The sequence below is a fragment of the Meriones unguiculatus genome, chromosome 14, assembly GCF_030254825.1.
Source record: "Meriones unguiculatus strain TT.TT164.6M chromosome 14, Bangor_MerUng_6.1, whole genome shotgun sequence".
Classification (NCBI taxonomy): domain Eukaryota; kingdom Metazoa; phylum Chordata; class Mammalia; order Rodentia; family Muridae; genus Meriones; species Meriones unguiculatus.
The window spans coordinates 27,783,585-27,801,636 of NC_083361.1; the positions used below are offsets into that span (position 1 = coordinate 27,783,585).

Sequence of the window (18,052 nt, forward strand, 5' to 3'; positions counted from 1 at the left end):
GGATTCTGACTATCTAAAGGGACTCTGTCCTCTGGCAGCGCCATGATTATAACTCATCAGGGGGAGTGGGCATTCCAGGGACTTCCACTTCAGAAAGTGAAAAACAAAGTCTTGAGATTTTTTTTTCCCCAGAATTCCTTGTTTCATTTTTACTACCCCTGTGTTTGTCTCTAGGTAACCAACAACCAGACGGGACAGATGGTCTTTTCTGAGACAGTCATTACATCTGTAGGGGATGAAGAAAGCAAGAGGAGCCATGTAAGTTCCCATCTACCCATCTACCTCTGTGCCTCTCAGTCTGCCGACCTCAGTGTGTAGGCCATGGGGGATGGGTGCAGACTCCCACTCCTCTTCAGCCTTGTCACTGCCCCGGTCCCATTCCGCCCTCTCCCCTCTATGGGAAGACTACACCTTCAGACATGTGGGTCAGAAACAGGGGCCCTTGAATCCAGCTGTGATCTGGGCCTCAAACTCAAAAGGAGAGCAAGTGCCAGGTATATATATCATTTGGTGACAGACCCTGTATCCCAGAGGATAAAATGCCCAGAGACCACGGGATGGCTCATGCTTTCTGTAACCCTGCTTGGTGAGCCTAAAGGTGAAGAGGACTGCCTGTCATCTCTGGCGTCAGGTTCTGGTTTCCATAACTGCTTTTGCACTTTTTCTGTGGCTTAGTTGAAAGGTGTGCTGGATTTTATAGGATTATGGACTCCCTAAAGTTAGCAGGGATGTGACGTGCTCTCAAGTCAGGGAGAACCCAGTGGGAGTCACAGATCAAACCTCCAGGCTAGAGAAGAAGTCCCACAAGTGGATGTGGTCACCGGGAGACAGTACCCTTCCTTGTGGGGAAACAGGACAGCCTCTTTGACCAGATGTCTCTCATAGCCCTGGCAAAGGCATGCAGGATTTGTGCCCACTCTCGACCTCACTGCTGAACTAGCGGGTTATTAGGAAGGTGGTGGTGTTTTGGTTGGCAGTCAGCACTCTCTTTTTGTTTCTTTTTCTGCTTGTTTTGGCATAGCACTCCAATGTGGGAGGAGTTGGTAGACATTTAGCACAGGCTTGGGGGCTGGTTGGCTGTATGACAGTGGCTACCACCTTTCAAGGGAGACTGCTGGGAGGTGGAATGAGCTCTGCCATGAACTGGAGGGGCCTGGCCACAGGGCCAAAAGCATGAGCTTATCACGCTCTATAAATCGGGGCACCTCCGTCTCCTAGTTATCAGCTCGTACTTTGTACCGTCTCTTGGTTTAAAAGGACAGAAGACAAAAACAGGGCAAACAAAGGCTGGAATGGGGTGGGGGGGAGGCCAGCTTTCTTTTCTTTTCAGTACATGTGTCTATGCATGCGGAAGCCAGAGGAAGACAATGTTGGTTGTCATCCTCAGGAACACTGTCCATCTCCTTTGAGGGAGGGTCTCCCTTTGGCCTAAAGGTCACCAATTAGGCTAGGTTGTCTGGCCAGCAAGTCTCCCATTTCCTTGTGGCTCCCTGGTGCTGGGATTATAAGCATGGACCATCATACCAAGCAGTAAGAACTCAGGTCCTCATTCTTGCAGGGCAAATGATTTACTTCCTGAGTCATGGGCCCAGGACTAGCTTTTAAAGCAGAAAGAAAGAGACAGAGAGAGACAGAGACAGAGAGTGAGGGAGGAAGGGAGAGAGAGAGAGAGAGAAAGAACACTTAAACCAGCCAGCCATGGCACAGCATGGGCAGTCTTCCTATAGGGAAAACATTAGAGAGAGTTTCTGAGTGAAGGCTGTGCTTCAGGCTGATAGGAAACAGAGCCTGGGTAGAAGCTAATGGAGTAGAAACGGCAGGGCAACAGAGGAGAAACTGCAGGGCAACAGAATTCACAGGGCTGTCAGTCAGAAAGAAGGCCTTTGTTCTCACTGATAGTTCCTCTTGACTCCAAGATGACCCAAGGATGTTGTTCAGATTTCAGTGGTGCACATGTATGCATTATACAGGGGCATCCCTAATCAAAACACAGCCTTGCATACCCCTCGCCTCCTCCAGCCCCAGTGAGGGCCGAATAACAGATCTGAGTACTGTTGAGGGGAATTGTGATTCTAAGAGCTGTGGCTGGGTAAAACCGCAAGACCTCAAAGATGCTCATAGCATCCCTAGGCCAAAGGACAGCTGTGCTGGGCACTTGTGACTGATGCCAGATTTCTTGAGTGTGCCTGGCCTGGTGGGTCTGTGTGGTCCAGTTTGGGTCCTCAGTTGAAAAGTCCACCTGGCACCTGTTCGTCAGGTAACAGCAGACATAAACACGGCACTTCGTGTGGTATGTAATTGGAACCCCTTTGTGTGGTAGCCTGCAGGAGGCAGCATGCTAGAGGAGTGCCACACAGCCAAGCCAGGGGGTGGGGGCTCATCACAATTTTTCCTTGCTTTTTGCTTAGGCCCTAGGAGGTGAAGGAGCTGAGTTTCTCTGTGAGAATAAGTGTCACTCTGATTGACCAGAAGGGAGACCTGAGAGTGGGTGCATGGCTGGCCAGAGCTGGCTCTTCTTCCTGCCCGCTGTCAGTCTCACAGGGCTTTAGATCAGAGTGGAGGCTTTCTCAGCTCCCTTGAAGGGATGGCATGTGACAGAGATGATGCATCTACTTCATTATAGGGCCTGGTTAGGGTCACAAAGGCATGTCAAGTGTCAAGAGAGTGGCACTTGGCTTCCAGTACCTGCAGCACTTCATTCAACTTCCTGTCCATCCTTGGCTTACCATGGTGAACATTAAACCAGGTCGGGTGGCATGATTACATCTGTCTGTCTATGTATTTGTCTGTCTGTCTATCTGTCTGTCTTTCTGTCTGTCTGTCTGTTTTGTGCGTGTGTGTGCACATGAAAATGCATATGCACACATGCATGGTAGCCAGAGAACAACTTGTGCAAATCAGCTTTCTGGGCATAGAACTGTGTCATTAGTCTTTGATGGCATGCCCCTTTACCTGCCGAGCTCTCCTGGGGGTCAGGTATTTATTTATTTATTTATTTATTTATGTATTTATTTTTTGTTTGTTTGGGGCACGGTTTTACTATGCAGCCCTGGCTGGCTTTGAACTTGAAATGATCCTCCTGCCTCTGCTTCCCAAATGCTGGGCTTCTAGGTGTACATCATCACACTTGGCTCTCATTCACTATGTTTTCTTTTAATTTAATTTAGTTTTGTATGCGTGTGAGTGTTTTGCATTTATGTAAATACGTCACACAAATACACGTGTGTTGCCTCCTGGAAGAGAGTGTCTAATGCCCTGGAACTGAAGTTACAGACAGTTATGGGCACCATGTAGATGATGGGAAGCGAACCCTGACCCTCAGCAAGAGCAACGAGCGTTCTTCAGCACTGAGCTGTCTCTCCTGCCCTGGAGGGCTAGCCTCAGGAATGTGAAGTTTCCTTTTCTGAGCAGGAAGCTGGGTCACTTGGTCCCATTTCATAGTTCTGCAACTTGATGACTTTTACAGGTGGCCCTAACAATACTTCACACTGCAGAAACTGTCCTGTCCCAAAAAGTAATAGTCACAGCCCCCTCAAGCCTTCATCTGCCATAAACAGGGCTAATTTTTTTTTTTTTTTTTTTTTGCATTTAAAGTTCCCAGATGAATTCAATTGAAAGCAACCACCCGGCACAATGTGTTTTTCTTTCTTTAACCGAGGTGCGCATATAAATATGTATGGTAACCCGAGGAGGGTTCGTGGAAAGTTCCAGACAGTAACCTAAGTAACACTATATGCCTGTCTAGAAATTTCACAGTCTGTGGAAGGCACTGGTCTGTTTTTGCACTCAGATGTGAGAGGCATGTAATTTCACCTGATGCAGATAGGGCCTGACATCTTTGTAAGGGGCTTTTGTGCCGAGCCTTCAGCCAGGCCCCTTTGAGGGCCAGGGGCCAGGCTGACCACTGTGCTTCTGCCGGATAGAGGACCAGGAGGAAGTGGCAGTTAGGCGCTGGAGAGGACAGGCCACCGTGCATTCTCGGGAAGCTTTTCTTCACGGAAGTGTCTGACCACCATTTTGAAAGGCTGTGTTCCTCTGACGAAAACATCCTGCAGCTACATGATTTAGGCCCCCGGTGCACTCACTGTCTTTCGGGTCTCGTTCTCCTCGGTGGTATAAGAGTGAGCCTTTTTTTTTTTTTTTTTTTTTTGTTTTCCTCACAAACACACCTAGTTTGAAGTGATGGGTTCCTTTGTATCTATAAACTCCAAGATACTCACGGGTGGATTTCATCATCAAAGCCATACAGCCAGTAGAAATGTGAATGCCTCAGTCACTTCTTTGTTCAAGACAGTGTCCAGTGCTGAGGCCGCCCCTCTGATGGAGGGCATGAATTAGGGTAGTGTGCCCTTGCTGTGAATGCAGAACCAATGGCTGCCCTGGCAGGACGTCACCCTGCCTGTTGCTCTTGTTGGATCCCAGGGAGGATGGAATGTTACAGCCTGACAGAACTTCAGCAAATGTTTCATTTTCTTCCCATGGGAAAGTAAACATGCCATCCCTAGGAGAGACAGAGACCAGAAATGAATGGGAGGGGAAAGTGTGTCCAGTGACCTGAATCCTGCTCAGGCCTCTCCCACTGGCAAGCCTGGTCACACCCCCAGAAGAAAGGCTTGCCTGGGCGTGGCTTTGTTCTCTCCGTACTCTGGATTTCTGCTGCTGCCTGCCTGTCAGGTTAATGGATGGCAAGATGCCGGGGATGTGTGTGTGCGCATGTGTGCAAGTATGTGTGGAGCCCAGAAGCCAGCCTTGGATCTTCAATTGTTGTTCATTGTTTTTGAGACAGGGTCTCTAACTGGACCCTGTAGGCTAGGCTGGCTGGCCAGTAAACCTAGGGATCCACCTCTTTCTGCCTTCCCAGTGCTGGGAACTCATGTCCTCATGCTTGCATGACTGAGCATGTACCCCTGAGGAGGGTACATGAAAGTCTGAGGCAGTCTCTAGAGATTTTGCCTCCTGGGAAGTCCTGCTGGGCCAGGTCAGCTTGGAGGACTGAAGTGTAGCCCTTTCCTTCAGTTGGCCTGGGGCAGGATGGTACACAGAGAGGCAGGAGGCCCACAGTGCCCTCATCCGTGCAGAAGACTGACAAAAGCTCTGCAGCACTCTCATTGTTAAGGCAAAGCAATTAAAGCTGGGCTGTAATTGGTAACTGCCCTGGTTCCCAGCAATCTGCTGCTGGGAAAAAGACCGGGACTAAGCGGCAAGCAGAGGCTGTCTGGAAGCCTCCGCTGCCTCTGTCTGAGAAGGCAGCTGTGGGACAGTTTCTTCTCCAGTCGACGTGCTTTGCTGGAAGTCTTAGCTGCAAGCTGATGGTTCTGTTGGTGCTGTGTGCTTGGTCCATGTGGCAGCAGACAAGGAGAGGAGCTGATGGGCAGGTGACTGGGCGCAAAGTGTGAGTCCTTAGAGCAGGTGTATGCCTGCTTCTGTAGAAGAAAACGGACCTGGTGTTCAATGGAGAGGTGATTTAGGCTGCTGTGGTGCTCCATGGCCATCCCCTACCCACACAGAGTGTGACAACAGGCTCCTACATCAGGGAGAGTAGGTATTTCACTTAATACCATAATGAAGAAAATTACATGGAAAACTGAGGAACTCTGCCACTCTGAGACATGGATAATTACCCCCAAATACACTTGATGTGGGGGAGACATACTCATGGGGTTGGTATGTCCTCAACCAAAATGCCTTTAAAAAGAAACCCTCCATCATCTGTAAATGATTCCACGTCTTGAACTGAAACACTGTGGTCTTAATAGATGAGTGTCAGATCTGGAATGGTAGAGTGCTTGCCGAGTATGGATGGAGGCCTGGGTTCCATCTCCACCACAGGGTAAACGGGGCGTGGCGTTGCACACTCTTTGTGAATTTCACACCATGCACCCCAATCCCATTCATCTCCCTGTCCCTTTATATCTGCTCTCTGCCCTTGCAACCTCCCCCACAAAAAGCTAAAACAAACAAACAAACAAACAATCTGGTTATAGAAGCTATAGTGTGTTAGAGTGTGTCCCACAGCATTCCCTTTTGTTCACAGATCTGTAATTGCAATTGTTCATTGCAATGAGTCACTGATCTGGTCGAGCCCTTTGGCTTCTGCTACACTATCAATATTGGATTCTTACCCGGACTCTTGTCATTGCCCTGGGTCATGGAGATCCTGCAGCTTTGGATCTGCAGGACTACCCCCTGTTAAATGCAAAGTATTTTTTTCTCTATGTCCATTCTAGCTCATAAATGACATGGAGACCTTATATTATTTATTAAAGGCTTTGGGTACTACAGCTGGGCAGGTACTCAGTTATTCTAACACTAGCCTGGTGATGTGGCCTGTTACCTGCTCTCTTAGTCTCGCTTTGGCACCTGCTTCTTTTCCATCTATGTCCTCATGGTGACTCCCTCCTCTCTGGTCCCCACCTGAGAACCCCTCACTGGGATTGGAAGTCCTGCCTTACCTTCTCCTGCCCAGCTATTGGCTGTTTACCTCTTTATTAACCAATCAGAAGGTGACAGAGAACAATGTATACGACATACCAGGATAGGAGATGGTTCATAATAATTACAATGCCAACATCCAGCCTCTAACCAGATCTCTGGGTACAGAAATCAGCATTTGGATACACAACACACAAAAAAACATCTTCCAGCAGGCCCCTTCAGTGCCCCAGCAGTTCACAGAGGGAGTAGATGTTGGGGTGGGCTGACTTGAAACCCTGGATCTGGGCCGGGGTGTTAGCTGAGTTGGCCAGCCTACCAGCTCTCCCATGGCTGCCCACCAGGGCAAGCTCTCCATCACTGCTGTCTTTCTGAAGCACAGAAGGGTCAGGGTCAGCTCTCCCTATATCATGCCCTCACGGCTGCTTCACCCAAGCCTTCACCACCAGAGCCAGCTCTACTGTGCTGCCAAGGCGAGATACAGGGCCTGTTCTCCTGAGTGCTGCAGAGAGTGAGGGGCAGGGCCACATCTCTCACTCTCATGACAGGGACTCTGTCTTTAAAAAAAAAAAAAAAAAAGCAAAATAAGTTTTAGTTCAGTTTAATGTCAATTGCTAAGAAAATCAGTTTCAGAGCGGTACATATATAAATTATATAAGATATATATGTGTAACATATAAAAATATCTGATTTTAAAGAAAAAAGTATGTGTGAAAAGCTTGATAAAATATATACTAAATTGTTAACAGCAGGAAGCACTGGAGGAATTTCAGCTTGTGTAGACTTTATAGATTGCTGTTTTGAAAGTGTTCACAATGGGATGGAGAGATGGCTTAGTGTAAGAGCACTTGCTGCTCTTGCAGAGGAGTCCTATTTAGTTCCCACCTCTCACTTCAGAGGGTTCACAACTGTCTGTAACTCCAGTTCCGGGGGATCCAACACCCTCTTCTGGCCTTCTCTGTGGGCACCTGCTCACATATGGCATACACATAAGATAAAAATAATCTTAAAGACCCTGTAGATTACTCATAATTTCAGTACAGACAAGTATTTTTGTCGTGTGAGCTTGGAGGCCAACCCACTTTGGCAAAAGGCGAACACTCCTAGCGTTATGAGAACTTCCTGCAAAACTTACCGCCTGAGCATTGTGCTGGACATCTCAGCAGTCTCTCAGGCTCGTTCCTGGGCAGCCTTGGCTACTCTGGGGGTCTCAGTGGGTGTTCTCGGGGAGGCTCAAGGAGAAGGAAGAAAGAAGAGCTTGTCTGTGGTGTGTGTTTAAGGTCAAAGAGGAGGCCGTTGGGACTATAAATTGAAGCAAATAGAGTCTTGAAGTTGGCTTCACTCCTCTAAGTTCTCGCGGTGTCAGGGAAAGGTCAGGTTTGCATTGCTGGCTATCCCAAGACCAAATACCACCTCCTCCCCTCTCCTCCCCCGTGTGGGGCAGATAAGGAGGTGGAAGTCCCAGCAGGGCCCAGCTGTTTGCTCAGTCTGTGAGCTCATGGGCTGAGTCACATGGGAGAAGAGATGACTTAAGAGGCTACCGCCTCCACCTCCGGAAAACAAGAACAGAAAGCCCTCCTTCCCTCTGCTCTGCGCCCCATTCTTCCCCTTCCCATAGGAGTTTAGATGCCCCTGCCAGAAGGCCTTTAACAAGTTCATTAAGGGCTGACCACAGGTAGGTCAGTTCAAATAACACTCCTGGTACTTATTAGCTGTGTGACTTTGGTTAGTGGCTTAACTGCGTCATACTTTAATTTCTCCATAGGTAAAAATGAGTTCCTCAACTTTCCTTCCAGCCAAGAGTAGTAGTCCTTTGCTACACAGATAGTTTAAGAGTAGCCTGAGCTACATGAGACCCCCTTTTTTAAATACACACACACACACACACACACGGTGAATTTGTTCAACGTGTATTCATGAAGTTAAAATAGTGTAGCTAGATCATCGCTCAACTACTGTTTTATTTATATTTTATTTATATTTTGACAACCTCCAGTCCATGCCTATCACAATTCCCTGTGATATTCACTCAGCTCATCATTACTTATTCACTAGCATGCTCTTTGGACTACCTATTATGTTACTGGCGGGTGAAAGTGTAATAGCATTTCTAACATCAAAGGGAACCCAGGCTCAATCAACCAACCAACTAAATAAGTAATTGCAATATGAGCCCATAATTTACTTCTTTTTAAAGATTCATTTTAATTGTGTATGCCTGTGTGTGCGAAGCACTTGAGGAGGCCCGAGGAGGGCGTCTGATCCCCTGGAGCTGGAGGTATAGGTAGTTATGTGCTGCCCGGCATGGACGCTGGGCGTGGAACTGAGATCTGGAGGAGCAGTGTATGTTCCTAACCGCCGAGCCATCTCTCCAGCCAGTTTCTTTCTTTTTGAGACAGGGTCTTGCCATCCCCGTAGTAGTCAAATCTGATGCCAACCCCTTGCCTCAGCCTCTTCAATGCTATGGATTATGGGTGTATACCGCAGATATGTAATGTTTAAAGCAGAGCTTAAGCCCGGCAGGGTGGTTGGGAGGGATTCTGCATAAGCTGTCATGTTTCTGTTTGCTCCGTAAGCCGAGACACCAATTGCCCAGCTGTTCTGGACTTTAAGGGTGGTGTGTAGACTTGGGAGGAGATGGCTGCTCTCCCTAGCATGACAGAAGACTGATGCGCTCTAGCATAAAGGTTTCATTCTTTCAGCTTCCGGCCTTTCAGGTAGGAGGCGCAACAGGTGACATTTTCCCAGTGTGTGCGTGCAGTTTAGGGAGCCAGAGGACTGTCACAGGCTCTGAGCTCACACTGCTTCCGTGCAGCTGCCATCAAAGCCCATATTTGCCTCCCACCCTAGAGTCTTGTGTAAAACAGGAGGGCTCCCTTCACCTTGAAAGCAGGGGAGACTCGGGCCCTTTGCATTCTTGATGGGCTTCCTGGAAGAGGTGGTGGCTAAGCTGTATTTGCAATGGTGTCTGGGAATCAGTTGCAGGGAGGAAGGGCATTCCTTGTTCAAAGTCAAGAAGACACTGGGATATAAGAGCTGCAGGGCAGTTACTTGGAATGCCAGAACCTGGTGGAAAGAGCAGCTGGAGCTGGGAAGGGGTGGGGTTTGGGTCAGGAGATTTGGAGAACCCAGCCAAGGAGTCAGGAGACATGCTGAGTTAGGCACACTGTGTGTTGGAAAGCCTTTACCACTTCCTGCATTGCATACATGAGCTGTCACATGATCCCAAAGGCAGAAAGCAAAGAGGACACGGTTTGGGTGGCAGAGCCCATCTCTGAGGTCGCAGCTTAGCTAAAGCTCAAGACCCAAGTCTCTATTGGGCTCCAGTGTCTTGTGTCTCCAAGAGCCTGGCTTTGGGCCTAGAAGTCTGGAACATTTGACTTGAAAGTGGAGCATGCACCAGAGAAGTCACACCAATCGTGCCTCTAATCTGGTTAGCCCAATGCCATCGGCTGCAGAACAAGCTGAGTTCTGTGCTCTCTGGACATGCAGAGGCCAAACAGTGTCTCGTGCAGGCGTGTGGCTGTCTTCTGCCCTGGGAACTTGGGGATTCTCCCAGGCACTGGCCCAGGGACCTTCACATCCTGTTTGTCAGATCTGTGGAGTCTTGCCCTTCTTCACTCCTGGCGGTCGTTGTTCCGAAAACCTCACAAAGCTTGTGAGCCCATCTTGCTTTGTTTTTAAAATAATACCGCAAATGTAATAATAGTGGGGTCTGCTGTGCTCCCCTAAGGCCCCTCATTTGGCCATTGTGACTGGGAAGGACATCAGATTAAGCAACCCCTCCCCCACCCCGGACATTTGTGAGCCAGGGTGAATACTGGCTGTGGAGAGGTGACTAAGTGTTTCCTAATAACTAGCGATTATGACGGCCTGAGGGTTCTACACAATGAAAGCAAACACCGCCTGCTGTGTGCCAGGTACCCATGAGGGGTCTCTGGTACCCGTCCCACCATCTGCATGACAGCCATCCAAGGAGGGCACCCACTGACCCCATTTTACAGATGGCAGTACTAACAGGAGGGATAAAGAACTGAGGTCTTATTCACCCCAAAAACTTCTAAAACATGTATTTTTCTTTAGTGGGGTTTTTTTTTTGTTTGTTCGTTTGCTTTTTAGCTTCTTCAAAACAAACAAAACAAAACAAAACACAAAGCAAAACAAAGCAAAAAAAAAAAAATCCAAACCCCAAATAACTCCTGATCTCTTTAGCCCTTGGCAGTGCTTTCTAGTTCTGGCTCTGGAGGTTGCCTCTCCACTGTGGCAGCCCAGGAGAACCGAGCAGCACTGCAGTCCCTGCATTCTGAGCCGGCACTGGGGTCTCTGGCTGGTGTGTTCAAGACTCTGTCTTATACGCAGGTCCATGACTTGAGCTCTGGAATACCAAGACGAACTTTTGGTAGCTTTCTAGGAATCTACTCCCCCAACCTCTCCATGTGAGGCCCCTCACCCACTTTCCAGCCTCCTGAAAGAACACACTCCCCCCACCCCGCACCTATTTTTCTGCCAAGGATGCCAGACCCCAGGGGCTTTGGGTCCCTGGGAAGATTTTGTGGTGCCAATGAAGTTTTGACTCCTGTCAGCAGAGGCTTCTTAGAAAATGGGCCCAAACAGAAGCAATTGAGGCCTCAGTCATGTCCATTCTTCCCTCAGAGTAGGACGAAGGGTCAGTGGAAGGGGATGGCTGGGATGGGGTGGACAGGACAGAGGCCATATTTCATGCCCTTGAGGAGTGGCCATGGTGTCATGGTTGGACAAGGCTAGCTGGTATCCCACGTCAGACAGAATGCTGCTACTCTGGTCACCTCCCAGCAAGGGAAGGGAAGTGATGGATGGAGATGAAGTCACAGCTCTCACTGCTCTCTCTAGACTTGCTGTCACTGCCATCTTCACTTCTACAGCACTGAGAAGGGATACGACACTTGGGTGCATCTCAGAGTGGCACAGTCGTTCACGTACGCGGCACAGTGCGCTGGCATTTGGAACGTGAACGACCGTGCATAGAAGAAGCCCTGTTGGGTGGCCAATATCCCTCACCTCTGCGTGTCAGGCCTGCTTCGAGGAGAAGACCATTTTCTGACAGCCTGAGAAGAGAGGGAAGCCATGAGCTGGCAGAGCGCACACACCTGTAATCCCAGCACTGGGGAGCCTGAGACATGAGGATTAGGAGTTGGGGAGCTTGAGGCGAAGGGTCAGGAGTTAAGGGGCATCCTGGGCTATGTAGCATACACACACAATAAGATATGGTGTGAATTTCCACCTATGACTTAATTCTCGGCCCCTCAGGGTAGGAAGGCAGTAGACTACAGAGGATGAGTGTGATAAATCAGGAATGGTGTTTATTTTCCTGTAAGGTTGCTTCTAATGCAGTGATTATGAATTTCTACGAGGTGACAGTGGCCAAGGTGCCAGAACAAACAGATGAAAAACTATGTGTGCAGACAGGCCCTGTGCCAAAGAAAATGGAGTCTCTCACAGGATCTGGCAGGTATACGCTGGAGAACCCACAGGGCCTCCTGGCCTCACTTCAAGTTCTTTAAGGAACCAGGGGCTGGGGTGTGGCCCAGTGGTAGACTGTTTACCAGGTATGCACAGAGCCCCAGGTTCAGTCCCCAGTGCTGTAAGAACCCCGGGAGGTGATGCGATCTAGCATTCTGGAGGTCTGGGAGAAGGCTCAGGGATTCAAGGCCATCCTTGGCTACATGGTGATTTTGAGGGCAGCCTCTGCTATTCGTGACCCTGCCCCAAAACAAAGCAAACAAAAGAAGATGTAATGGAAGCACTTCAGACAGAACTCTGAAATGCCCCACACCATGGCAGACATCACTAATACATTTCAGAGTCATTCCCTTATGAGTGCAGATATATCAGTATTTGAACTAAGATAACACTATAAGCAGTTGCTGACAGGGAGCTGAAGAAATTCTATTTGTGACTCACCTCTCATCCCTCTTTGAGGGCAAACGCCCCATTTGTAGATGAGGTACAGAGCTGAGGGGTGTGAGTTTTCTTCAGGAGTGATCAGTGATCAGACATGGAACCTCATTTCAGGTTAGTTCAGGGTTTGCTAAGCCTGGAGTTCCCTGACACAGAGGGTGAGTCTAGGGTTGTCACTGAGGATTAGTGACAAGGAAAATGGGGTTCCTGATAATACAGGAGATATTGTGGCCGAGGAAGGAGACTTTTGGGGAGTTCTGGCTAGGGAGAATGGGCGTTTCGTGAAGTACAGGTGAGAGAATTTTCCGAATAGTTTCGAATCCCAGGAAATCAGGAGGCTCCTCTCAGTCTATGCTTAGAATGAAGTGGGCATGCAGCAGTTGAGGGGACACTTTTAGTAGATGAATTGGGAAATGTAAACAGGAGAATTCTTGAAAACGACAGCCAAGAGAGAGTATTTGAAAAGGTGTGTGTGTGTGCGTGTGGAGGCCAGATATTGGCATCAGCTCTCTTTTCTCTCATTCTCCCTCTTACTTTTGAGACATTGGTCTCTCACTGGACCTGGAGTTTGCCTGTGCAGCTAGATTGGCTGGCCAGAGAGCCCCCGCGCCCACCTTCCCTGCCTGCCCAGCTCTGGGGCTGCAGGTGTGCACCAGCACCCTGGCCTTGATGTGGGTGCTGGGGAGGCAAACCCAGTTCACCTTGCTTGCGTCGCAAGCACTTTACACGCCAAGCGCCTCTCCGGCTTTGCGGAGGGGTTTCACCTATTAGAAAACCGTCCACTCTGAGGGATTGTTTTCCTGGACTCACTCACTTCTTTGTTCCTTGGCATCACTGTTCGCTGAGCGGTGTCCCTGCGGGCTGTGGCATATTCTATTTTCAATCCCTGAAATCCTCCGCAGGTATTGTTCTGGGGAGAGGAAACAGGAGTTTGGTGAAGTTAAGTATCAAAAGCTACAACACAGTGTTAAATGGTAGAACTAGAATTTTAAAAAACTGTAAATTTTGGCCATCTTAATTAAAAGTGTGTATTTCTGATAGAAACTGTCACGGCACTTGCCGCTGTACTTTTGGGTAACCTTGGAAGGGTTATCAGAACTTCTACCGCCTGATTGCAATGGGCGTCACTTAGCTCAAGCTCCGCCGGTCGCCAGTTCTCTCCTCTTCTGGAAAAAGGAGACAAATTCACGAAGGATAGCCAGAAACAACATCACCGTGTCACCCCCTTCCCAGGGTGGCAAAGCCCTGTGGATCACAGAAGACAAACGATGGTCTCTCTCATACTGCTGCTGTTCTTTGTGTATGCGTATACTGTTCCTGGGTGTGCACACGCACATGTGTGTATATACATGTGGGGGCATGTAGAAGTCAATACTGGGTGTTTTCCTCAGTCACTCCCCACTTACTCATTTTCTGAGACAGGTTTCTCACCCAACTGGCAACTCACAGATTGCGGTGAGCTCCCAGGACTCTTTGTGTCTCTGTCCCAACAGTGTGAGGATCCAAATTCAGGTTCAGGTCCAAATGCTTGGAGAGTGAGTGCTTCACTGCCTTCTTCTGTCTCTCTTTAACTCTTGCTGCCGAGGGACATTCTCAGCCACTGAGGCAGGGAATTTTCCGAGAGTGCTGTCAGTGTCAGAAGACTCTGGCCACTGACAGCATTGCAACAGTGGGATATGGAAAACACCGCCACAGGAGGTCAGCCTGGATTTTCCTGTTTCATCAGTTAGGACCTCTGAGAAGAGAGGTGTCAGGTCCAGGGGGCAGAGAGAAGACTTCTCAGAATGGAGGGACATCTAAGTTCAAAGATTGAAGCAAGCTACGTCCCACACGCAGGGTCCCTGGGCCTGAAACTAGGCGTAAACCTGTCTTTCTCCGGCCTGGCAGCAGAAGGCCATATGCTCAGGTCAGTTCCCAGCAGCCTTTGCTTCTTCCACTGTTTCCAGGGTCCCTGTCTTTGGAGACCTCCTTCGCCAGGGAGGACATGCATCTTGTAGCAGAAGGGCCAAGTCCAGTCAGTTCAGTGCCACCTCGTGTAGAACACTTTCTCTGCCCCCTACAACGTGCTGGGATTTCTAAGGTGAGGGGAGAGGAGAACTCATTTTCCCAGGCACCAACTATGTGCCAGGCTGTTTTCCCTCACTCCTGCCAATGCCTAAGTGGTAAAGTAAATCAGGCATGTGAGAACGGGCCAGGCTCCTGGGTGTGCCCTGGGCCACCTGCACGTGGCTTTCTCCTTTGAGGCAAAGCTCCCGTGTTCTCTACCAGCCCCTGAGGGTGAAAAGGACTCAACCACTTCTGAGAAAAATGAAGTCAGGCACGGTTTTATTTTCCACCACAGAAGCAAATTAAAACCTTTTCCAGGCTCATTAACATATGTGGCTTACGTGGAAAAGTCTAGAAATTCCAGGAGCCCCTATGCGCCTTGCTGTGGAAGAATTTTGTGGGTAGAGGCTGGGAGAGGAAAAAATCACGGTGCAGAGGAAAGCTGGAGAGCTTTCAAGCACACGAGGGGCCTGGGGACATACTTTCTTCCGTACAGAGCTAAGCAATTTGCTTTTGTTCTGAGTAGCTTTGAATTTTATTCATCTTTTCCTACTTTTCTTCTCAAGGAAGCTGAGGAAATTCTTTGTGATGTAGTTTTTAAACATTTGTTTCTTTTTTATGTGTATATGGGGGACATGCCAGGGTATGTGTATGTGTGCGCGCGTGCGTGCGTAATCAGAGAACAATTTACTGAAGTTCATTCTTGTGGGTCCTGGGATTGAACTCAGGTCAGCAAAGCACCTTTAACCTGCAGAGCCATCCTTCCCTGTGGAATATTTTTCAAAGGAGGGTGACATCTTGGTGACTTATACGGAGGGGTTCTTAATCATGGGTGCCCACCAGCCTCCCTATCTCCTCAGAGAAAGAACATGTCTCTGTTTCCACCCACTTTTTATTTGTTCTCCGCACATGTGCTTTTGAGACGGTTTCTCACTGAATCGGAAGCAGTTCTGCTCAGCCGGTCGGCCACTGAGTTGCGGGGATCCGTCTGTCTCGCCAGCCCCGGCCTCACAGGTGTGCCTCACTAAGACCTGTTTTATGTGTGTGTGCTGGCGATCCAGCTTATGTTCTTGTGTTCTCACACAGCAAACGCTTCCCCCACTGAGCCATCTCCTCGGCCTCCCTAGTTTTTAAATTATTTCCTCCAATCTTGAATGTCTTAAAGGGAGCCCACCAGCTGTGTATTATCAGGTACTGATGTCATCACAAACCCTTTAGCGCTTTCTTGTGTCTGTTCTGTTTTTTGAGGTAGAATCCCCCTATTCATAGGCTAGCCTTGAACCAGGTTACGTATGCAAGGATAGAATCTTTTAAACTTCCAATCCTCTGACATGCCCCTTCCTGGAGCTTGTCTCCACTTTTTTTGTTTTTGTTTTCTGAGGTAGGGTTTCTCTGTGTAGCTTTGGCTACCCTGGACTCGCCTGGTAGACTCGGCTGGCCGGAACTCACAGTGATCCAGTTGCTTCTACTTCCCTGAGTGCTGGGATTTATTTATTTTTCCTTGTGCATTGGTGTTTTCCCTGCATGTCTGTCTGTGTAAGGGTGTCTGATCCTCTGTTGTCACAGCTGTGGGAGTGCTGGGACTTGAGCCCAGATCCCCGGAAGAACAGCTGGTGCTCTTAATCACTGAGCCAGCACTCCAGCCCCCTGCAGCCACTTTCAAACAGCATTTGTGCTCAGCCCTACCTCAAAAAGAAAAGCTGCCATTGCACCTTACCATCTGGGATTCAAATAAGCCATAAAGCACTAACTCTGACTGGGAGTGATGGCACAACCAGCACTCAGAAGGCAGAGGCAGTCAGATCTCTGTGAGTTTGAGGCCAGCCTAGTCTACAAAGTGAAATTAGGACAGCCAAGGCTACAGAGAGAAACCCTGTCTCAAAAAGCCAAATCAAATCAAACCAAACCAAACCAAACCAAACTAAACCAAACCAAACCAACCAACCAATTAAACAAACAAACAAACACTGAAAAATTAACTCTGTTAACTCTAGTTAGGTTGGGGTCATTCTTGCTTGTAAGAATGACCTACCTAACCCTTATCATGCCCCATTATCTATCTAAATGCAGTATTCTGAGAGTGTCCTGAGGCTTCAGCCAGCTGCCAAAGAGGTTTTCTTCTCCTCCTCTGGTTGTTGTTGTTGAGATAGGGTCTTGCTATGTAGCCCAGGACAGTCTCAAACATCCTCCCCACTTGGCCACCAAACAACTGATATAGCAAGTATTAGGAACCATACCTAATGGAGTCTCCTTTTGTTTTGTTTGGCCTCAAACTCTCAGTGGTCCTCCTGCCTCAGCTCTCCAAGAGCTGGGATTACAGACACATGTTACCATGCCTTGTTCTTTGTGCTAGTCTTTGAGGGGAACTGCAGAACAGGCAAGTGAAGGATTCTAGATGTGTGAGCCGGAATCTGGATCCTAGGGAGGTCAGATAATCGGGTAGGGCAGAAGGTTGGGAACTGACCCTCGAAGCTATGCCAAGAGCACAGAGTTTGGATTCCAGGCTGTGCCTGCTGGGGAAGGTAGGTGGTACCCTCAGAATGGAGGGTTTGCCGAGGCTCTGCCTTGATGAACTTTATTAGACAGGTCCCCTGAGCTGGGCAGACCCAAACCTTGCATATCCCCAGTCCTCTGTTTAACTAAACTCAGACCTTACATGCAACCAGTTTGCAGAGGCAAGGAGCTCCCTTTTTGAGTGACAGGACTGTGAGGGTCTCTCCCACATGCCCCCTGTCTGATGTTAGTGGTAAGGATACAAGGTTGTCCCTCTGCAGGTTGGGTGAGTGAGGATTAAAGCCACAGGGGGTCAAAAGATTGACCCACACATTGTGGGTTTCAGGACTTCGAATTATTAGGGTAGATAGCTCCTCAACTGTAGAACTGCAGCCTCCCACTTCCTGGTCACTGGGGGGAAGTGATTTTTTTTGTTTTTTTCTTTTTCCACTCTGGTCCTCCTTGTCACATCAATTTCTTACACAACATTTCAGATGCAGCTGTTCCTGAGGCCAGGAAGACGGCTGTCTCCTCCAATTACGTGTTGATTGAAATCAGTTCAGCCTCTGCCTTCTCCAGGGCCCCCAACCCTCCACCTTCAGAACAATTATGATCAGGGATATGCATAATTAGGTTTGTCTTTTTAGAGGATGACTCTGGCATTGTGGGTAAGGGGGTGGCTAGTGGCTGGAGGTCAGCATTTTTGTTGCTGATTTATGTGGAGAACTAAATATGAGCGGAGGGGACTGAGAACCCTCTCTGAGGACAGGAAACCTCACCACTGAGCTGAAGCTATGGGTAAGTTGAGCAGAGTCGGTAGAGTCTATGCCCCGGTTCCATTCCCAGCACCATGTGAACTAGGCCTGGTGACCTTGGTGCACTGTGAGGCATCCACTGGAGAAGACCATCCAGACACAGGTTCATCACGATAGAAAGTCTTTACCAGCTTTCCAGTGACTGCACTGGATGTTCTGGAGCTAAGCAGAGGCCCAAGTGTTTCTCAGGGTGAGCTTTTAAGCACAAAAATCACATCCTAGGGTCACAAACCTCAGTTAGCAAGAACGCTTAGCCAGAAGCAGAACTACAGAGGCCAAAAAGAAGGTGAGTACATTTAGGGACTTTTGCAGACTTATTGACTTTGGTG

At 48.7% G+C, this 18,052-nt stretch overlaps 1 protein-coding gene across 1 annotated transcript in view; it reads left to right on the top strand.

Moving 5' to 3' along the window:
* Dkk3 (dickkopf WNT signaling pathway inhibitor 3) overlaps nt 1-18,052 on the top strand; it is a 41,310-nt gene that overhangs the window by 10,158 nt on the left and 13,100 nt on the right. The window contains exon 4 of the mRNA XM_021627961.2: nt 175-258. Coding sequence (XP_021483636.1) covers nt 175-258 — 84 coding nt within the window. The remainder of the gene's footprint in view (nt 1-174; nt 259-18,052) is intronic.